Here is a 23,011-nt window from a genome sequence, read left to right as displayed (position 1 = left end):
CCAGCAGGGGGCGCCTCCCCGCCGGGAGCACGCCTGACAGCGGGCGGCGGCCAATGGGGGGCGAGGGCGGGGCGGGGGGCGTGTCCGCGAGCCACCTCCGCGGCGCTATAAAGTGCGGTGCCGGGGGCGTCGCGGAGCGGGCGTGACGGGCGGGTGTGAGGGGGTGCATCGCTGCCGCCATGGGGAACACCGTGGCCAGAGAGGATTTCGAGTGGGTCTACACGGACCAGCCCCACGCCGACCGCCGCAAGGAGATCTTGGGTGAGGAGCCGCGGTGCCGCCGCGTCTTGCCGCCGGCTACGTGGCGGAGCGGGAGGGGGGGGGTACGCACGGGCACCCCACAAAATGGCCGCCCGCGCCGGGGGGCGGCGGGGCCCGCGGGGGGCTCCCGGCGGGAAGAACGGAGCGGCCGGAGCCGGGCCGGGCCCGCGTACGTGGAGGCGGGAGCTGCCGCCTTGGCGGCGCTGGCGGGGGAGGGGAAGGGAAGGAGCGGGGGGAAGGAGGGAGGGGGAGGGCGGCGGCCGGGGTTGTCTCCCGAGGGGCCGCCCCGCGGAGCCCTGCGAGCGGTCAGGCGGTGTCACCGCGGAGGTGACACCCCGCGCTCACGAGGGGGGATAACGGCGTCCTCGAGTGCCGCGCTTAATGCGGGGCTGAGCTCATTGCAGCCCTTCTGAGTCGCGGGTGGGTTATTCGGTTCAGAGCCATTTCCTTCCCGGGTAGGCTGGAGGTGACACTGGTACTTGCCGTGTACGTGTCTAGTTGCTGAGCAACGTGAAAGTGTTAAAATTACTTGATTCCGAGTGATTCATTATAGCAGTAAATATCACAAGTGGGAAGGTCATGCGTTTTCATTACCTTTGCAGACAAATCCTAATTGGGAAGAAGGGAGGGAAAGGCTCTATCTGCTGTTGTAATCTAGTTGGGGTAGTTGGCTGTGAGGAGAGCTTCGAAGTAACTCCTTTTTCTCTCTCATCTAGCTAAACATCCAGAGATAAAAGCATTGATGAAACCAGACTACAACCTAATCTGGGTGGTTGTGCTGATGGTTCTGGCGCAGTTGACTGCATTTTATCTAGTTAAAGACTTGGATTGGAAATGGGTAGTCTTCTGGGCATACGTGTTTGGAAGCTGTATTAGCCACTCCATGACTCTGGCTATTCATGAGATCTCTCACAATAGTGCCTTTGGCAACAGCAAAGCCATGTGGAATCGATGGTTTGGAATATTTGCCAACCTCCCTCTTGGTCTCCCATACTCCATATCCTTCAAGAGATACCACATGGATCATCATCGTTACTTGGGAGGTGATGGAATTGATGTGGACATTCCTACCAACTTTGAAGGCTGGTTTTTCTGCACTCCATTTAGGAAGTTCATGTGGATTGTTCTACAGCCTTTTTTCTATGCGCTTAGACCGCTCTGCATCAATCCCAAACCCATTACTCGACTTGAAGTAATCAATTTGTTGGCTCAACTTTCCTTTGATGTTGTGATATATTATTTATGGGGAGTCAAATCCATTTTTTACATGCTTGCTGGTTCAGTACTTGGACTTGGGTTGCACCCAATTTCAGGACACTTCATAGCTGAACATTACATGTTTTTAAAAGGACATGAGACCTATTCCTACTATGGGCCACTTAATTTGCTCACTTTTAATGTTGGCTATCACAACGAACATCATGACTTCCCCAATATTCCTGGCAAGAGCCTTCCATTGGTAAGTTTACTTCCAAGGTTTTTCTTAAATTAAGCCCTAGTTTAACTTGAAAATTAGGTAGAACACTGACAGAAGAATGGAAGTTGGGAGATAAAAAAAGAAACAACAACAAACAAAACAACAAATAACCAAACAAAAAACACAACGTGAGTGATAAAGGAGGTAATTACTTAGCATTTTAGTGGTATCTTCAATAAGCTTCCAGCGTGCTGACTGCCTCTTCCATAAAAGGAGAGGGGAGGAAAAGCATGTCTTATGCTTTGCACTAACTTTAGCTTCCTGTAATTACAACCTGTCTTCTGATTTCTTTGGTTTGTAAGTATGCAGAAAGCTAGTTAAGAAGTTGCAAATAAGTTTGGATATTTGTTGTCTCTGCAGTCTTAAGGACAGTGTTGTAACGTGTGCTTATCCTTCAGTTTCTCCTATCAGTGACATTCTCTGCTGCGGGAGAGGGTTTGAGATTATGTTAATGTTTGTTGTACTGTTGACAAATGCTTAATAACTTTCCAGTCTGGAGCACCTCAGTTCCCTCTGATAAGAGCCTTTGAACCCTAAATAAGTATCAGCTGATAGAATAATAAGTATCATTGACAGAATTAAGGCTTCTGTGCCATGACTTAGACCTGTCATGTCTGCATGAGTAGCAGAGGTGAAGTTTCTTCTCACTTCAGTCTTTGTTTCTTAAAGGCAGGAGTTTTGTTCTCATTGTATATGTGTTTCCCAATTGGAGCACAAGCTTCAGGGGACATTAAATTTGCAATTGGGCAGCAGCTGTGGTGTTGGCCTTGTAGCTTTGTTATTGCACTTGGCAATAGTAAGACCTTATGAGCTTGCCCCTTTGGTGGAGTCTAAACTTTTTATTTCTGTTGTCAGTGGTGGAACTGTAGGTGAAAGAAGTATGCCAGGACTTTTAGCAGGGCAGGTAGATCATGTAATTGGTTTGAGGTTTTGTGTGTTTCCTGTTTTTAATGACAGATGATTGCTCTTATTCATAGATTTCATCTTTCAAACACAGCAAAAGTTGCTTTAAGTCACCTTTTATACTTAGGTCTGTGCTGGTGAACCAGAATTCCACTTCTTGCAGAGGTACTTCAGCTATAAATAGGCACGAATTTTTTCAAGTATTTAATTCCAGGGGTAAATACCCAGTTCTGCTGCAGGACTTGTAATCCACAGCTCTGATAAGAAAACAAAGCCACCTTTTAGAGCAGTGTAGTGAATCTGATTGGACTGGACTCTGCTATGCTGTGTGCTAAGATCCCTGAAGTCCTGAACACTTGATGAGCTGGTGAGCTGAGGAGTGTTACTGTTGAATAAAAGTATAGATACACTATTCTATAGGTGTGATGATGGATCCAAAGGATCTTTGGCTTCAAACTAGGCATGTAAATACCTTGGGCTTGTTTGTTGCTTACACAGATTAATATTATTGTTCTGACTAAAGCTGTGGAATTTTGTGGGAAATCCTTTTTTTGTTCTGTTCAGGTTTTTAAGGCTTCAGGTGCTTGGCCTTAAATATCAGTAAGGACACCTAACTGAACCTGCTGCTCTCAGTTTAAAATAGTGGTCTAGTCAGCATGTACAGCTGAGAACAGTCTTTGGAAGCAGTTAATATTCATTCTTTACAGTTTGTCTCCATAAAGGTTCCTCTGAAATAGAATGTTGGGTTTTTTTCTTCTGAATGCTGAGGTTTGAAACTATATGTAAGAATAGCTGTGTTAAACATCTCTTCCCAGAACTCATAACATCCTTTTTTACTGGTACTCATATACCTATGAATCAGCACTGAAGTGAGTCATCCCCCTTCAATAGCAACAAAACCACTTGCTTTTGAGAGCTTTATCATCCTGTGAGTAGCACAGTGAACAGACTTTGGAGTGCCAGGGGAATTTGTTCTGGATATCTTCAAAAGCTGCACATGAAGTTTACGTAACAACCAGGGAATTGCTTTTTCCTTCAAGAAACGTTCACACTGTGGCACTTGTGGCCCTTGCTGTATAATCTAACATCTGAAATGAAAGTGCTGTGCATTAGGTTACACACTGAGGTTACAATTAGCGAAGTTGTCACAATTTGTGCTAATATAACTGGTAAATAAACTTCATATCTCTTCTTCAGGTGAAGAAAATAGCGGCTGAATACTATGACAACCTGCCCCAATATAACTCTTGGATAAAAGTACTCTATGACTTCGTGATGGATGACACAATCAGCCCATATTCACGCATGAAAAGGCAATTAAAGGGTGAAGTGAAGCAAGATTAAACTTCTGGCAACCAAAAAACTTTGAAATGTCTGCTTGCTTTAAAGTGGCTGGTATAAAGGTCTCTTGCTAAAGCTGTTCACCTGTGTCCTGAATTAAGATGTACAGCAACACAGCAATGCATCCTTAAGGACTTTGTAGCAGACTCCTACCAGCTGTAACATTCCTCACAGTCCTCAGAATTGTTGGTTTAATGTGTCTCTGTTTGCCTAAGGATCAGTGTTATATGCATAATGCAAAATCACTTTGTTACAGAATTTACTTTGGTAGGTGTTAAATCGATATAAAATATGTCTGACTCATAATATTTTAAAAGTTCCCAATGTAGTATACTGCCCTCAACATGCTATTTAGATGACTGTAGTTTTAAAAGGCTGTACTTATCTGTTAATTCTGAACTAACATAATTTGTTAACTTAAACCTTCTGTTGAAAATGTTTCCAAACTTATGGTTGGAAGAGCTAAATTTGCACAGAAATGTTAAGTCTGCTTTTGTTTAAATATGTAATATGTCATTTGAAGCATTGCTTTAAAGTTTTAGCTTTTCTGCTTAAAGTACCTTAAAGGAGCAATGTATCAGAATGAAACCAGTATCCTCGAGATGGCTTCTGTGACTTCTTTGTTGAAAAAAAAAAAAAAAAGTGGGGAATTCAAGGGTATTGCCAACTCTGTGGTCCCACTTACTGCCTGAGCTGCTTATGTTGGCATATAGTGGGAGCAGGTGGCATTTAGGAAACTTAAAATAACTGATTTGGGTTTTCACACTGGAAAAATCATTACAGTTTGAGGTTTTTCTCACCTTCAAAGAAAAATGATTACCATGTTACCATGGTTTTAAATGCCATAAATATTTACACTCATTTGGAAATCTGGCTTGTATGGAAAATGGAATAGATTGAAACTGATATTGTTCTGGCAAACAAGGCTTGCTACAACCACTGACAATTTTACCTATTGAGCATATTAGTAATTTATGTACGCAGAAAGGTGTTGTTAAATAATCTTGTTTCGTTTTTTCCTCATAAACCTACAGTACCCTTCATAAATACTTGTCTTTCTTACATATTAAAATGTGGTGAGAAGTGGTGATATCAAATTTCCTGCTTAAGAAGTTTTTAATTGGGAACAGAGAATGGATAGCCTTGCTGAAAACTGAAGAATCTCTCCATACCTCAGCACAGTAGATTTGCCTTCTACCACCTAATGCACTGATGATGGCTTTAAGCAGTTAAATGTGGCTACAAATCACCCTTAAATCTCAAATGGTCATTCTGTGGTATGTTCTTCACTAACCTGAAAGGTGGAATCTGAAGAAGGTGGAATCTGTAGCCGCTGGTCTGCTGCAAGTAACTTAATTTTAGATGCCTTCAACTCTTGCATTTTGGTGTGGGTTTTTTAGGGTGCTTGTTTTTTGTCAGGATTTTGTTTGGTTGAGGTTTTTATTTGGTTGGTTGGGTTTTTGTTTGTTTTTGGTTTTTTTGTTGGAGTTTTTTGTGGTTTGGGGGTTTTTTTGTTTGTTTTGGTTTTTTGTGGTTTGTTGTTTTGTTTGCTTTTTTTTTTTTTTAAGAAGGTGAGTGCTTGAAAAGAATGTATTGGTACATCTTAATCTCTGTTCGACTGTGGTCCTGTTCTTAATGTGTGTTTTGTTTATGGGCCCTTGCCTGTGGCTAAGCAATAGAAATGGAATGAAAGTATGCCAACCACTTCCAAAGTGGCTTCATTGTGCCAGAAACACGAGAGATAGCCAGCATATTGCTCAGGGTAGAGTGTAATGTCAAAATATACGTTGTCCGGTATTTTTACATGTAATTAAAAAGCAAAGATTAAAGTAATATTGGGTGAATTTTTGATTGGTCCCCTTAGGCTGAAAGACTTAAGCTTTAGAGAAATTTGGTATTTTTAAAGCAGATTCAAGACCTGGTTTATTGAGTGGTGGTATAGATGAACTATAAAGAATTGCTGCCTTTCCTCTTTCTTCAGGAAAACTGACTTTGGTTGAAATACTTGTATAGGCTTAACAAGTTGCAAACCGGTTTCTTTTAATCTCACTCTTTAATCTCACCCTTTTCTTCTTAAATTATCTCTGTTGAGGAATTATCATAGGTGGATGAAGGATGGAAAGTGTCTCCAAAATTTTTATGGCTAAGAGCTGAAGTTAAGAAATTCAGCTATCCTACATGAATACTTAAGATAACCAGAGTTCAGAGTCAAAATTCTGTAGCTACTTAGTTACCTATGTAGTGGAATCACTGATGTTCCTTTCTGTCCCCCCAATGGGTAGTGCAAGTGTAAATTCCTGCTTTTAATCAGGACTGAAGTTGCCATGTCTCTTGTTTAAAATTGCAAATGTTGCTTTATTCTCTTCCAACTCCCATTATAAACACCCTGGTTTTCACTTCCAGAGGTGCAGAATAGTGGGGAATTCTGAGGGAGATATCTATGCTTGCCATAATCTTTCTGAAACATCTGCCAGTGGCTACCTATTGGAGAACACTTACTGGATTAGGTTAATCTGAGCCAGTAAGACTTAAATTTGGATCTAAAGGATGATCCAATTCTTGCAAGCATTGGTAAATACCATTCTTAGGCATATAATTCCTGTGTTAATATGCAAGAGACCTTGGCATCCAAGTTCAATAATAAGGATTTTGCCAAAAGCAGATCATCTGAAAGTTAACCTACCCGCAGCACAGTTTCATCCCTAAAACACAGTTAGAGGCACTTCTGAACCACTGGTGAAAGTAATTAAGAACAGCTGGGCTACTTGATTTGTGTTTGATATATTCTAAATGTACAACTAGTTTCATCCAGTCACACTTAAATGTGGGGTTTAGTCCAATGCCATGGCACAGAACTAAGAAACACTAAGATTTTCTTAAAAATATACATATATCATTAGTTATTGTTTTTTAAGGAAATAAATAGTCTTCATTAATACAATTAAAATAGATATGGCAGAAACAGGTTAGTGTAATTTTTGAAACATTTTATCTGAAAGTTGGAGGGAGCCTTGACTAACCGATGAAGAACAAATTAAACCTAAAGAGCAGTAAGAACCCTGACAGTTAACCCAATTATGATTTTTTCTAAATCTATTCAGATGGAATGAGTTAACTCTGTTTCTACTTGCCTGTTAGGGTTCGTTCCTTTCTGTGTAACTAAAGCACCTCAGTTTGGCAAACATCTCCTTTATGTGAAATCGGCCAGGAGTTCAACTGTCATCCGAGTGTTTTAGCTGCAGTTAAATTGGGCAGAGCCCTGAATCCCCTTTAGGGCTTTCAGAGTAACTTGCAGTTTTCAGAGTAAACTTCCTTGCATAGCTTTTAACACTCCCTGCCCCCAATTATTTGAAGTTGCTTAAGTGGAATAAGCTGTGCATCCTGGAGTCTAATTGTGCTAGGCATTAGTTTTCCCACAGGACAGGTGTGGGTATATCCCTCTTTCAAAACAACTCTTGCCTCTGGCATTCTTGTTTGGCTGTTGAACCTGTCTGCTCCCTATCAGTGGCCAATTAACATGTGTGAAATGGGTTTCTGGCTGAAGATCTCCGTGCTTTCAGATCCCTGGCAAGACTTCCCACATGGCACTAGAGGTCAGTTGAAAACTAGTTAAGACTTTCAGTCGTGTGTCTCACAATTCTTCTGGTGATGTCTTTAAATGTAGCTGGTGAGCACATCACACACACATGAAAGTTTACAAGTGTTGCAAAATGTAGCTGTTCTAGGTAAGTGGCCACTGTCAGACTATGAGGTCAGTGATTCACCTCTGCCTCCTTGACTTTTACTCCTTGTATCACATGAAGAGGCATGTCGCAGGAGAGCTTAAAGCTGTTCATTCCTTATTTAATGATGAAGTTCAACAACCAATAAACATCAGTGCTGTAGACTGCAGGCTGCCATACTAATCCTGCTGGACAAGCAGGAGAAAAGTCACTTCCCAACAGCAATCTTGTCTAAGTAGTCTGACACAGCTTCTGGAAAGTGTACTCCTCTGTAATTTGAAAGTCTCGAAAGACTTAGGGCAAAGCAAGCTCTGCTGTTTTAGCTCATACTGCAAGGCACAGGAGCCTGTTCTGGGTCTGCCAACATTGCTTTTGTAAGATCCTAGGAAAAATCTGATAAATAGGTGTGGCTAAATCATGTGCCTTTAGCACAGTAACCTGCAACTCAGCACACAGTTCTCTTCTGTAGCAAATCCTCCACTTCACAATGAAGCCTGAAGTGGTATACAAGACTTTAGTCAGAACAAAGATGTGGGAAAAGTTTCCTATCGAGCCAAGAATGAAGGCAGATTTTTTTTTTCTCCTGTTGACAGTTCTCTGCACTACCTCTACCCCCTATCCATGCTTAAGTTAGCACCTACTCTGCTCTGGGACAAGATCATTATTGTGGTTTAGATATGTTGCTAGCCTCAGGAAAAGGGAGGGGAGAGTGGCATGATGAACAATTCCGTGATCTTGTCACAACAGAAACAAGATGACTAGAGGCAAAACCTCTAGGCATGTCTGCTGGGAGGGGTGGTAGCTGCATATGCAGAACAAAATATCTGTCTCTTATTTTCTCAAAAGGCTCAGTTCCTTAAAGCAGCTCCCATTTTCTGTGTACAAAGGATCTCTTCTGTACAAAGGATCATTGTTTTTTAGTAATACATACTATAGCCTAAGCAGAATTTCCCACAAGAAAAAGTAGTGTGGGTGCACTGCTCCTGTGTGAATAAACAGTTCAGTTGCTGTCTCTGCTCGTTGATTTACACACAGCCCAGGCAAGGCAAGCAAACAGGATATGGACACTTGACTGATCTGGCCTTTTCTGGCTTTCAACTTGACTTCAGGTTTTCCTGTAAATTCAAACCCTCCTGTACCCCACTTCCCCTTCCATTATCACCTGTTGAGAAAGAAGAATGATCATGAGACACCTTGAATATTAAATATGTTTTGTGTTGGAACTCTTGACAAGACTAAATTGTTATTATGGTTACTTGAACAGTATTTCCTTCTTTCTTGCTCCATGTATACACAGGAATAATACCATCATGAGAGTAAAGGAAAATTTTTAAGTGAATATGCCAGGGCTTGAGGACTTCATTCCTTCCTAAACTCATCAACTGCAGCTATCCTCAAGTATGGTAGTAGGAATCTTCTCTATATATCCATAAAGGAGAAATCATTCATTCCTTTCTTTGGTCCACTCAAACACTCAAATTAATCGAGTGTATTATTGTATTATTATGAGCAAAGGCTGAGAAAACTGTATTTGTTCATCCTTGAGATAAGAAAGCTTAAGGGAGATCTTACCACTGTGTTCCAGGGGTGGCTACAAATAAGATGGAGATTCTCTTTTTACAAGGAGTCACATGGAAAAGAGGAGGGGTAATGGGTGCAAGTTACCCCTGGGGAGCCTCCAATTGGAAATGAGGAAAACTATTCCAATAGCTGATAGTTCCAGTGTGAAAAATCTCAGGAAAAGTGGCAGATTCCCCAATGTCAGACTTGTAAGATGCAGCTGGACAGGGTGCTGGGCCATCTTGTCTAGAGTGTGCTTTTGCCAAGAAAGGCTGGACCAGATGATCCTGGAGATCCCCTTCCAACCCTGTTACTGAGTGAAAACAATGATTCTCCATCTTGGGTTTCTGGGAATCACGGTAATTCCTGAAGCCCCAAGTCTGATCTACAATTAAAAGCAGACATGTCATCATCTGTTTTATAAACAGGGACTTAATTTGTTAGTCATAGGAGCCAGAATTTGAGTCACTGAGGCTCCAGCTTCCCTAGGAGAGGGAGGGAATGTCGCACCATGTTGAGCAAAAAATCACAGCGCTAAGTTCAAGCTGCCATGAGTGTCAGTATTTTAAAAATGCAAGTCTGTGGGGATGAGTTATGTGTAATAGCCTTCCACATACACCTTTGGGGAAAAATATGCAGCAAGATCTGTTGTTAGATAGCAATTCTGAGAAGAATTTAAGAGGAAAGGCACTATTCCCTCTCAAAAGTAAGGTCAGCCTTAAAGTTAGATCGGGTTGTTCAGGTTATGTGTTTAAATGAATTATGATTTGTGTAGATTAAATTATCTTCTCCCTCTAAATGTTTAAGTAAGTAGGGGGGATGCTTACAGAGCAGATGTTGCTTACAAAAACTATTTCACTGGGTTTTTTACATGTAAATTTCAGGACTTCAAATAATTTTTAAACTTTAGCATTATCAAACTTAAGACTTTCTATGAAATTTAGTAGCAAAAATCACCCATTTCCTTTTCTGATCCTTGACTGGTTGTAGTACTTTTAGGACGAATAGGGCTTATCAGAGGAACTGAGATCAATGATTTAAGAACTTTGTAGAATGATGATGGTGGTAAAAAAAAATCCATTAAGGCTTGTAAATTTCAGAAGTTGGTTGCTCAGTATCTGTCATTTTTCAGTGTTCTGTCTTAACTTGGATACTTCCCAGTTTGCTGAAAGTTAGGACCCTCCTTCCAAGACAGAATTTCTTGTATTTAAAAAATAATAATAAAAAAATTGAGGATCTTGGCCTGCTTTTTAAAACAGTAACATTTTCCTTCCTCTAGAGTATACCCAAACACTTAATAAATTCAAATCTGTAACAGAATTTTTTTGCTGTTGCAGATTTGCCTAAGAAAAATAATTAACAACCACACTGTTAAATAACTCTTAACTGTTTCAAATGTTTCTTAGGTTAAATCACAGCACTTCTCTGATTTCTAAAGTTTACTCTCTCCAAGGTAACTCTGAGACAGGTTGCCATCTGTGGATAGTTTCTTTTGATAAGGCAGAGGGAAGCTGTTAGGAGCTCTGAGAACCTGTGCTGGCACAATCATAACATATCACTGCCGTTGGAAAAGGCAGGATTAATGGTATGACAGCATGCACTGCAGCACTTTCCCACTCTACTTTCACAGCTCTGTCCTCCCAGTGATTATTTCAGAGTCCTTGTTCTGGAAAACAGAGTCCTTGTTCTGGAAAACACAGCAATTTTCACTGATGGTGGGAAACAGCTATTGGAGCAGTGTAAACACTTGGAAGAATTAGCCTCTGCCTCAGAGATTCCAGGGCACTAAATATATCAGAATGGCATTAGCTTTTTAGCACTAAAAGCATTCATTTTAAAAATGTAAATGGTTATAAGCAGGAGATGGGTATTATAACCTTTATTCCGGACGGTTAAATTAAGGATGGTTTAGAGCAGTAGGTTATGATGATCTTCAGGTGCAGTATAAAAGCTGAGACAGTACAGCTTCTTTCCAACTTGTCTCTTGAAACCAGGCGTGGGTATTACAAAACTCTCCGCCAGTGCAGAATAAGTCTCTTGGGAATTGTCCAAATGTATCACCTGCACAGTGACTGATGCAGTTCTTCATACATTATTTGATCCTAACAGTGCCAAGATAAGAGGAAAAAGTACTTCAGACAATGGTAAAAAATTATGCAATATTAAAGTGATTTTATTCTTTAACTAACTGAGGTATTATTTAACTAAGTGAAACAAGCCAGCTCTGAGCCACTAGCTGTATTTTAAAACACTTACAAACGAATACAACAAGGCAAACCCCCACTATCCTGCCTCATAAATTAGGTTTTTCAGTGATAGTCACCAATGATGTGTAATCCACAGAAGCCTCTGGCAGAGTTCTTACACTCCACATTGCCACAGTAGGTGAGATGGCAGCTTCACTGAGAAGGTACTGCCCTCTTTACCATGGGAGCTGCTGAACTGACACTTTGCTCCCCCATCTAGTTCTGCCAAATTGAACAGACAAGATCATCTTTTGCTAGTCTAACTTAAAACTGTAATTGCTCCTTAAACCTTCTTACTAGTCCCTGAAAATGACAGTTTTGAGGAACAGAATACTTCCACTGAAATAACTGGCTTCAGAAGGTGATGTCTGTCCATGGAAGGGACTTACTTTGGTTTGAGAACAACTTTGTCTTCAGTCAGCCAATTAAACCAAGCAAGTTAACCAAACATAGAAATGTGTATGGGATGGAAGAGATAAATACACTAAATCAATGAGAAGTAGCTTTTTTAGCTTTTTTTTTTTTTTAAATTTTTTCAGTGTTCATAGGAAGGTGTGTAGAGTTTTTGTCAGACTGAATTTGTCTAGCAGATAGGAAGTAGCATCTGGAAATGGGAGATAAGTAACTTGTACTGCAAAAGATATTTCAAAATACCCAACTGACAAGTCTTCAGATGGATTTAACCTCTCTGCCTAGTGTTAAAAGTGAATATATTAACGTATTTTGGCTGTAGCACACTCCTGGCAACATACAGAGGCCTATAGACAAGCTCTGCAGCAATAACAATTCCTATATATATTAACTTCTCAGTTATAATAATTAAGATGATTGAACAGCTTTTCTTTCAGTCATTAAAAAGAACAGGTCATGAGGACACATTTATAACAAACTTCCTTGACAAATGCAAACAATTAAAAGACTGATACAAAATGTGATAAAGTGTATTTTATGTCCTATGTCCAAATTATGTCTTTTGCACATCAACAGAAAAGGTTGAGCATCTTCGGGGGTCACATCCATCTAAGGGAAGAAAAGGTGGTGGCAGGGTGTGGTGCAGTCTGAAGGCCTTGACTTCTAACTGAAAATTCAGCAGATGTAAGAGTTTAGGGCCAGGTCAATCACCAGTGTGGGAAGATCAGTGATAAGCCCAAGGCTCCATACTAAAAGATAACCTTGATATCTTGGTAATGCATCTACATGCAATGCATCACCTGCAGCTGCAAAGGGAGGCTTTAATTTCTGACCTTAACACAGATACCAGGTTTGTTTAGTGCAGAAACAGGTAGTGTCAGTTTGAAATACATCTAAGTATGCTGCAACCAAGTAGGCTGGAGGCCTCCAGTCTCCAGCATAAGAACAGTATCCTTTCCAGGGAGAAACAAGTCTTACATACTTGACTCTTATCTTACCTTTTTGGATACTGAAGATTTCACTTTCCTAAAAGCCTCTTCGAAGTGTTTATGGGAAATCTTGATTTCTCCTTAAAGAACAAAGCATAATAAATTATTAAAATTGCAGGCAAGTGACAATCAAGTGACTGTTGCGTGTATTTTAAGGCAGCAATCATGAAATCTAACTGCATGTGCTACTCAACTGGATGAGATCTAATTCTATAGTGTTATGAACACCTGAACTCTTGTATTTTATGTAGACTCCTGTCTCTGATTTTAGGCAAGATCTAAATCCCTCTATCCCTTGCAACTTAAGCCAAAGAATAACTACTTGTTTCAGAAAGTTATTTTAGGTATTGGTGTTTCTACGTGCAGACTGAGAATTTCATTCTCAAAAATGCTGAGTTAAACTGCAGCGTACATCAAATCCAGGTAGAATTCAAGTCTTCTAACCTTTCTGGAATTGAATGTCTCAAATCCTGCTGCTTCCAGTTCTGGACTTTATTTTCTACATATACTTAATAAGCTTCCCTGTTATTTAGAAAGTACCTAGAAAACGTTTTGTTACCGCTCTACTTCTACTAATTTCTAAATAACTGACTTCATATCATTGCCTTCTCTGGCATTACTCAGAAGTGATTAAAAATTTCACTTCTACAACTCCCCGTGTTTAAGTTTATGCAAATTGCTGTTTTGACCTTAATGCAGCTATCCACAGTAATTATTCATAATAATAACCTTTTGAACAGGTTTTTTCAGTATGTAAAAACATAAGCATACATCAAATAGGTCATGGATTCCTCTGCTTTCACAAGCAATCAATCACCTTGTTTAATCTAGAACTAAGCATCCCAAGATACCAATGCTATAAAGATTCATTACAATGCTAACACTATGCACAGGTATCAGATATGATAGAAACACAAATTATACAATTTAGAATCAGTTTGGTGCATTTTTTTCATTATTTCATCAAGATGCTCTTGGCTTTCACTGCCACTACTTTTGCAATGTGAAATGGGATGTGCCAACATGAAAAAACTGTAAAGATTAATATTTTGAGTCCAAGTTTAATGAAAATCTTCTGCTAATATACTAAAAGACTACTTAGCAAATGGAAGGTACTACATTAAAAATGAGAACTTGTCTAAGGCATTGGTGCTGAAATCAGTTTTATGCACCATCTTCAGTGGTTTGGAAAAGGGAGGCAGAAGTGAAACTCCAAGTTTGCATAGGATAGTGAACTCCTCTGGCAGTTGTTAGGAATTTCCCTGAGACAAACTGCAGTTATCTGGCAGCTCATGACATAATCAGCTCACCTAGGCCTGTTCAAGTTGGAAGTAGAATTCATGAATTCTTCTAAGAATTATCACAAAAAGGATACCTTTCCATTTCACTTTTACAAGTACCTTCAAGCAAACCACTGCTGCGTGTTAAAAAAACCACACCCCTGAATTTATTACAGAGGGAAAATATCAGGTATAACGAGAAGTTGCAACAGAGTTTCTCCAGAACAGAAAGGAACAGCTATAATTGCAAAGGCTGAGGACACACAGCACCCATCCACAGTCAAGCACAGGCTGTGGGAGGGGAGTCAGTTGTGTGTGTCCTGTCCTAACAGTGAAGGAAGAAATTCTCCACTCCACACCTTACACACTTTCATACCAGTCAGGGCTGACACCTTGGAAATCCAAGGACATTCCAAACAAGCAGCTGCTACAAACATGCAGATCAAACTGTGCATATCTTATGGACTTGCTGGCTGCCTACACATCCATACCATGAATGCTCAGGCTGCAATCACTGAATTCAAGTGATGAACATCTTTGAATGAAGCCTGTTGTATTCTGTATAATTATCAAAATGAACAGGATAAATTCTCATCTCAAATCAAGAGCTTTGTCCATCTACAGAAAGCAAAATAGGTAACCAAGTCATACAATGGGGAAGATTTTTATAGTTTTTTTTCCTCCCTCTAAATGAACATGGGTTGCCTGAGAACATGGAACACAAACATTCTCCTCTGTTATCCTACTGTTAAAAACCAGACGAGACTGGATATGAACTAGATCAAAAAGAATGATTCAAAGACATTAAAATTCCAGCATGGTTCTTAGAAATCAGGGGCATAATGGAAGCCTAATATATTTTCCAAGGACATAATCTGAAAAGTCACAATTCCATCTTAGCTTTGCATTTTGACTTATAGGTAAAATAACAAAGTTACTGAAACCTAGACAGGCATTTTATATAAAAGTTTCAACCTATAATTTTTAAAAAACCCAAGAAAATAGAACTTAAAAAACAGAAAGTGCAGAGAGATAATGAAAGGGCACACACTGTACTTGAAACAATTTATAACTCCCTGTTAATGTCCTGGCAGGAGCCACTGATGAGCTAAACACCAAAGATCAAAAGTGGCACTCAGATTTTCCAACTAATTTCATCCAGTTACACAGTGCAACTGTGTTCCAAAGGTAGGGAATGAGTATATGGGCAGTTTCCAACTGCCCTCAAATCTGCAAATACATCAGTCTTTGTAGTGATGTGGAAATTTTCAAAGAGGTATTCAGTCTAGTAAATAAATTGTCAGTTTATAACAGAAACATTTCTTTAAGGCTACAAGGTTCACTTCTTTTAGAAAAAAGTTTCTGCTGAACCTCCGGCATAACCACCTTTCCTGTACTCTTCCCTGCCTTTACTTCCAAGATGCTTATGTGTTCTTGTAACAACTCTGACTTAATTTTCATTTGGCTCAGAAGCCATCAATTAGTTACATACATAAATGTCTTTATGCTTGTCTTGAACTACTTTAAATCCTTTACATTCCATTTATCTTGTCACTGTTAAGATTTTTTTTAAAGCTTTCTTACCTTTCTTGCTTTGATTATTCTGCAGGGCCATTTCCTCTCTCAAGGCACAAATTGAAGCCTCGCGCACAAGAGCAGAAAGGTCTGCCCCTCTACAGATACAAACAGAACAGGTGATTTTAGGATAAATTGCTCTTGTCTTTTGCTGATGGCATATAGAAAGGCAAAACACTAAAAATGACAGTAAAAAACCTGGTTGTGCTGTCAAAAAACTTCATCCTAAGAACATTGGAAAGAAGCCTGATGACTACCCGGTCTGCAACCTTCATTATGGAGTGACGTCCTCCAGATATTAGTCACAGATTAAGATCAAACAAATGGGAAGCAAGGGAAGAGGCAAAATCCTACTCAGCATCTTTAAAAATGCCAAGAGATTGATTAATACTGTGCCACTTGGTGGGAACATGACTTTTTTTCTTTAATAAACCTTATGAAAGATTCAAATGAAATCACTCACTATTACAAAAGGGAGTTGTGTTGCTCAAAGCTGCATCAACAATTAACATGTTCCTAAAGTAACAGTATCCACAAAACATGGTCAGATCAGTGTTTTTAAGTATTTACTTCCAGTCTCCTGTAACTGGAACAGCTGGAAAGCTGTTGAACTTCTCACAAGCCTTTAAACTGGTAAAGTCATTGAACCAAAAAAAATTTTCACAATTAACTCCCTATACTTCATTTGGGGGTGATAGGAATACAGCTGTATTTAAAAAAACAAAACCCAACCAGACAAAAAAAAATTCCACAAAAATCCAAACCAAAGAAATTAAATCCCACAACAAACTCCCTCTCAAAAAAAACCCAAAGCCATACCTCAAAATACAAATAAACCTAAACATTAAAAATGACAAACACAAAATCTCCCAAAACCCCACAATAAAAATCCAACCCAAAACCCACACACACTGGACCAAAAAAAGTCCACTGAGTGAAAAAGAAAGAAAGAAAAAGTACTCATCTTTCCCAAGTAATATTGCGACAAGCAGCACGTCATAAACTTTATAGTTTATGAACTACAGAAAATTATTAAGTATTAATAAATTAGTGAATAGCTTAAAGCTTTTTGAAGTTTTACAGACTGTAACTGCAAATTGTTCTGACAGGTATGGCCATCAAGCTTTCCCTGAAACCAAACCTTGCTATTCCAAACCTTGCTATTCCAAAGCACAAGTTGAAATGGGCCCTCATTGCTCTGTCAAACAGATTGCTTTCAGCTGTGTGACAGAACAAGCTGGATATGGCTGTTTGACCAATTGTATATAGGTCCACAACCTAAAGAGAGCTCTTTTATCCTCAGATTATGCAAGAATTATAAAACAAAACCAAGCAAAATCAGGAGGCCTCCACTGATCTGTATTTACAACGTGACGAGGACTATTCCAGATGAGAAAGACTTTAGCATCCATATATTCCTACCAACTCCTTGGAAAAAAAGCACAAGTGAAAAGCAAGAAAAACAGCATCAAGGGCAAAAGTTTATAAAACCTGAAAATTAGGAGATCCACTTAATAATAACAACATAACACACTTTCAAATGCATCAGAAGACCGTTGGCACTGCATATTAAATATTAAAGTGAAAACCAGAAGGAACTCACGTGTAACAATCACAATGCTGACTGTAAGCAATTTCTTCAAGGCTTACATCACTACCTAGTGGAGGCCGGGTGCCATCCTAAAGGAGTGGAGGTAAGAAAAAGAAGACAGGAACACATTTTTATACCTGCCATCCCTAAATTGATTAAATTTCATTAATCAGGAATCATATTGGGGTCTAACAAATTTCCTGAACTATCCACAAATACTAATAAATTTAATCTAAACACTACTAAATTTAATCTCAAACTGACACAAAGGGTAAGCAGGCTTAAAACCATGTAATTATGAAATAATAAGCAATGCTAAATTTTATCTTCCCACCAACAGATTAGATTTTCTCTAAGGAAATGTTGACCAGTCTGTCACAGGGCTTTGGAACATTGACACTGTTCCATAGGGGGATGTGCCTTTAATAACAGCTGGTTGCATCAGTAGTGTTGTTTAGTTGAACTTCCTCCAGTTTTACTATGTGTTGAAATCAAATAGCTAAGCAAGAGGCATGTAAAATTAGTCATCACTTTTAAGACTGAATGAACTGTATATCTTTTATATTCCAGATACAAATTTTCAAACTTTGAAGTTTTGCATTCTAGATGTCGTAGCAATTTACATATACTGTTCTTACTGCTTCCTCCAGAAAGATCCCAGAAGTGGATTTTGTTATTATTTTTGCATCTCCAACAGTAGAAAGTATTGACCAACATTATAAACTGTATTTGAAACTAGCCAACAAAATTCCACACTATAAGCTTGGAGATCTCCCTCTTACCCTTAGACAACAGTAAAGTAGTATCATGAGAGTGCAGGGATTCAAGATGTCTCTCTTATTGAACAATATTTGAGTTTTGACAGTTGAGAACACCTTTTTATACAATTGATAAGTTCGTGTATTTCTGTCAAATAAGTTTCTGGCACAAATTCATATACTTATTTTCTGACTTCTTCAGAGGAACTAATCTATCACAACACCTTCAAGAGGAAAAAACACAGTTTGTAGTAACTGGCAAGTTAAACCCCTTGAATACTTAACAGACACTAGAATAGTCAAGGACTAGGCATAGTAATAAGTCTTCGGTAGAATAACAGTTACAAAGGGAAAAAAAAACAAAACAAACAACAAACCAAAACCCAAACATCCTAAAAGGAGAGACTTTAACCTGGAAACAAGGAAGCCTCATACCATTTCATATGGGACAGTCTAGTAATTGTTGTATGAAACTGCAGGCCAGAGGCACCTTCTCTGCTAAAAAGAAGTGTTTTACCCAGGGCTTTGAGGAGCAACATGCATTGGGCACTTCTTGCTCTGCCTACTCTGTGACAAGCTCAGCAGTCTGTGCACCAGACAAGCTTGATGCAGCTTGCAGGAATGTTACACTGGTAACCCAAACATGTGAAGACAGGCTTCTCTTGCATAACTAACATGCGATTTGAAATGACTGATTTGTACAGGTTAACTGAAACAAAACTCTTTCACAACGAAGCTCCAACCTACATTTAGGCTGTCTTCCTGACGACCTATTCCTCCTCCCAACTCCCTTTTCTGCTCCTCACGCTGCCTTCATAAGCATCCATGTTTTCATTCAGCAACAATTCTCAGTTTCCATATGCTGTGCATGTATTCCTTGGAGATTTCTGGGAATGCATACTGTCATCCAGAAGCCACTCAAACATTTTTTCTCTAGCCTTGCGCAAGCGTGTACTCAACCTTTTCAAATTTCCTTGCCTATAATGCATGAATGAAATCTGACAAAAGTTGAGGTATTTTAACACATTTTCTCCTCTCCCTATTCCACGTTCATCTTTCAGATAACTCCTATACATTTTTAAAGATTTAACACCTCATTCACTACAAAGACTTGTGACCAAAACGTTCAGACTAGCATGAATTCAGTAGGCATGAAAGCATCTTGCATTCCAAAAATAACAAGCCTTGATAACCAGTGACAAGATCCACAGAAACCAAGCTGGTAAACAGTATGCAATTTGTTGCTTATATCACAAGAAGACCCATAAACAGATAAGGCCACATCAAAGATTACTTGTCAGCAGAAGACAAAAATACTCTGGCAATGGGTTAATAACAAGGTTACAACATTCCATGTGCCACTCCTCGTGGTGTTATCCAACAGGAAGATAAGGCTGTAGCCACAAAGATTCCCAGGAGGAGCAAAAGATGTTTTTCAGCAACCTTGCCCAAGATTTATGGCAGCTGAAGTAAGCAGAATTCTGAACTGTTTGACTCTAAAAGGGAAATTGAAAACAGTTCTCTCAAGCCACCAGTTTGTCATCACCGGTCAGGAGGAAGCCAAAAGATCCAGTGAGGACTCAACACAGAGTTCCTTATCCTCCATGTTTCCCACAGGTGATCCTAGCCCTACCAGGTGGATGTGTGCATCCTCTATATGTGGCTGTAAGAGTGAGAGCAGGTGAAATCTGTGAGAGAGAGAAATCAGTTCTGTTTAATACCACCTTTCCCTCCCGTGAAGTCTCACACCAAGCTTTCCTGCCCTATTTCCCCACACACCTAATTATCTTTAAAAATAAATTTTGTAAAATAAAAAATAAAATAAAAATAATAATTCCTTACAGAAAAATGATTCATGGATGTTACACTCAATTTCTCTCAACATCTTGTAAAGGTCAATCATCTTTATGAACACAGTTGTAGAAAGTATTAACTGAAATATTTTTATAAAACTTAGAAACAAACTGATCTACTGCAACTAGCAAATGGGGGAATACTTACTGTTTTTTCATCCCTGAAGCAATGCATGGAACAAATGAAGGGAAGTCTAACATCCTGAATTAGTAATGAGAGTTCATCTTTTGAACAACCATTTTGTCATGAAAGAACATGTTTGAACGAGTTCTCACTCTCTGAATTCTGAATCAACCACTGCCTGCACCACAACTTTAGCTTACACGAGTCCGAATTAACTTTTATTACTAATTTATTAAATAATTTTTGCCACACTTTTCATAATGCAGTGTTATCTTTCCCCTGTAGTGAAAACTCTGTCTCCTTTGCAGCTCAAAAAGATATCTGATAGAACACCTGCTCTTAACAATCAATGTTGAGCTACTGGAAAAGTAGGAAATATCCAAGTAATTCATAATGCTTTGTATGTTCTTTTTTAAGGCCTTGATTACTGCTGTGCCATACGTGGAGAAATACATAGAATTCCATAATCCAAAATGCTGAAGTGGCAGATTGTGCTGTTACCCACAGGGAGGATCCACGAAGGCACGTATTGTACATTTTCACATTTACTTTAACCTACAACCTCTATCACCACAAGCTCCCTTTAATCTCGAATGCAAATAATTGTCACAACTACTGTTGAGCAAATACAGCTGGAGCTTGTGAATCATTCTGCTGAATGCCTGGAACCCTCCAAAAAAAGCTTAAAAACACTTCTAGGCCCATTACTCGCACAGATAGGAATCTTTTAATTAAATCTATTCAAACTGTGACCATAAAGGCAACAGCTTCCATGTTTGACAGGTTTGTTTTACTCAAGATTTACCAACTCCTTGCAGTTTCACAGCAAATTTGGCAGCAAATGGGCTCATGGTTTATTTTTATGACCTCATGTAATACTTGAAAGTGTTTCACGAGACAGGATCCTGCAATTCTTTGTAAAATTTACTTTGTCTTAAATCATTCCACTTCAAGATAAGGATTTATTTCCAAATACTCACTTTGGTGATGGTCTTTAAAATAGCCAGTCGATCTTCAGGTGGTGGCAAACCCACATAGAGTGTTTTATCCAGTCTACCAGGACGCAGGATTGCTGGGTCAATTATATCTTAGGGAGGGGAAAAAAGGAAAAAAATCATCTAGAATTGAGACACACCCTTAGGAAAGTCTACGCATGAGAAGGAGCACATTCATAAGTGTACCAGGATTCAAAGAAGCATTTGTGATATGATGTGAAGCTCTGAGCAGTAAAGTAGCTGACTGAAGTAGTTTCATCTTTGTCAAGTAGAAATCTCTACTACTCAGTACAGTTAAGCTGCATCTGCTCAACGATGGCTCATAAATACCAGTTTCATCTCTTCACAAATGAATACAACTCTATATTTGGCAATACAGAACTAGAACATTTTTTCTGAGGAATTCCACATTAATTCATAACAGTTTGTTCTGTTGGAAGGAACTCTATCTGTATTGCAAATCTGCTTGAAAGGGACAGTGATAAATCAAGAATAACAAGTACACAGGGCCAATCATAACCATCCATATGTAAACTTAATTTTACTGGTCATTTGCATTTCTACTGCACACTAGTTTTCTGAATGCTAAAATAGGAGATCCGTGAAAACACAAAATACAGCTGCCAAGTACAGGATTTGTTTCCCAGGAAGAACTGCAGACTCCAAATTTATTATGTGTGGAGAAGTAAGAAACACTACTGTTTTAATTTATTTTGTGATAAAATTACCACAAATGTTTCTAGACAACCATTCAAAGCTTAAATATATCAGAAATGTGTAGCAGCCTTTTAGCACCACAGGCTGTGGACTGAATATCCATAAATAGTAAGTCAGGATATATATTGACAAGAGATACAAACAGGGCATATAACCTGTGAAGGGCCTCAATTCCTGTCTGTACTTCAGCACAAACTGCCTGCATTATGTTTCTAAAGGCTTCTTGATGCCTTATTTTCCCATTTACCAAAAACCAATAATGATATTAATTGCTCTGTTTCACTAAGGAATTCTATTGAGTCACCATCCCTGGAGGTACTTAAGAGATGTGTAGATGTGGTGCTTAGGGACACGGTTTAGTGGTGGACTTGGCAGTGCCAGGTTAATGGTTGGACTTGATGACCTTAGAGATCTTGTCCAACCTAATGATTCTATGACTCTATACCCTACATGCTACAGTAATGTGAACAGCAAAGCTACAAAAGCACCCACAGAAGATATAAATAAAACTGTACTTTTACTATAACAGACTGCTTTTAAGTACGTGAATTATAAGGATGTGTGAGGTACCTGTTGCCTGAACCTTTCCCAGAATTAACAGCTGATAGTTACATCTAAGTCTTAAACTGGAAGCTATCAAGGCCTCCAAATAAAGCTGCCAACACCCTCACATTCGTTACACCCTCTTGACAAAATGTAGCTGACAGACAAAACTATATGCATTTGTGTTTATCAACAGTGAAGAACTGGGAAAAGTGAAGTTGTTAATCCTTACTGCACAGATGTTTTAAAGAAAAGAAAACACCACCCAAGCCCTAAAATAGTAGGATGGAAGCACAGTTATCACTTTTTTGCAAATGAAAAAAGCTTGTTTAACACTGTCGAGACTTGAACTACTTGATCCTACTACAATACAGTCTTGATTCACTTTTTAGAGATGCTCACAGTCTTGTTCAAGTTACTCTCTCACTTATGCTTAAAGGACAACTGCATTATTTTTCTCTTGGACAAAAACATATTTTTTTTCCCCATGATACAGAAGCATCTATGGAGGCAAAAATCAGCTATTGCAAATGCATCAACAATGGTGAAAAAAAAAGGAATGCCTTGATGTATTAATTTAATCCAGACCAGATAAAACAAGAGTTAAACAGAATCCCTGCCACAGCAGGCCAGACAAAAACATTTTACTTATATGTTTGTGCATA

The 23,011-nt window shown here is 39.1% G+C and overlaps 2 protein-coding genes across 2 annotated transcripts in view; one reads left to right on the top strand and one right to left on the bottom strand.

The window, feature by feature from the left end:
• Positions 1-80: 80 nt before the first annotated feature.
• DEGS1 (delta 4-desaturase, sphingolipid 1) lies at positions 81-5,823 on the top strand. The gene is made up of 3 exons (XM_032682118.1): positions 81-261; positions 978-1,720; positions 3,839-5,823. Exons 1-3 carry the CDS (start codon positions 180-182, stop codon positions 3,983-3,985), a joined length of 972 nt encoding a protein of 323 aa, XP_032538009.1. The 5' UTR covers positions 81-179; the 3' UTR covers positions 3,986-5,823.
• Positions 5,824-10,635: 4,812 nt separating this feature from the next.
• The window catches only part of NVL (nuclear VCP like), a 38,644-nt gene continuing 26,268 nt past the window's right edge, over positions 10,636-23,011 (bottom strand). The window contains exons 19-23 of the mRNA XM_032682117.1: positions 21,072-21,178; positions 17,369-17,445; positions 15,775-15,863; positions 12,920-12,990; positions 10,636-11,366 (exon numbers count right to left, since the gene is read on the bottom strand). Coding sequence (XP_032538008.1) covers positions 11,322-11,366; positions 12,920-12,990; positions 15,775-15,863; positions 17,369-17,445; positions 21,072-21,178 — 389 coding nt within the window. The 3' untranslated portion in view covers positions 10,636-11,321. The remainder of the gene's footprint in view (positions 11,367-12,919; positions 12,991-15,774; positions 15,864-17,368; positions 17,446-21,071; positions 21,179-23,011) is intronic.

The sequence above is a fragment of the Chiroxiphia lanceolata genome, chromosome 3 (genome assembly GCF_009829145.1).
Source record: "Chiroxiphia lanceolata isolate bChiLan1 chromosome 3, bChiLan1.pri, whole genome shotgun sequence".
Lineage (NCBI taxonomy): Eukaryota > Metazoa > Chordata > Aves > Passeriformes > Pipridae > Chiroxiphia > Chiroxiphia lanceolata.
This window is presented reverse-complemented; position numbering and strand designations above follow the sequence as displayed.

Coding starts and splice junctions, on each gene's coding strand:
- DEGS1 (XM_032682118.1), top strand. CDS start 180: ATGGGGAACACCGTGGCCAGAGAGGATTTCGAGTGGGTCTACACGGAC. Junction 262..977: donor CCGCCGCAAGGAGATCTTGG/GTGAGGAGCCGC, acceptor TCTCTCATCTAG/CTAAACATCCAGAGATAAAA. Junction 1,721..3,838: donor CTGGCAAGAGCCTTCCATTG/GTAAGTTTACTT, acceptor TCTCTTCTTCAG/GTGAAGAAAATAGCGGCTGA.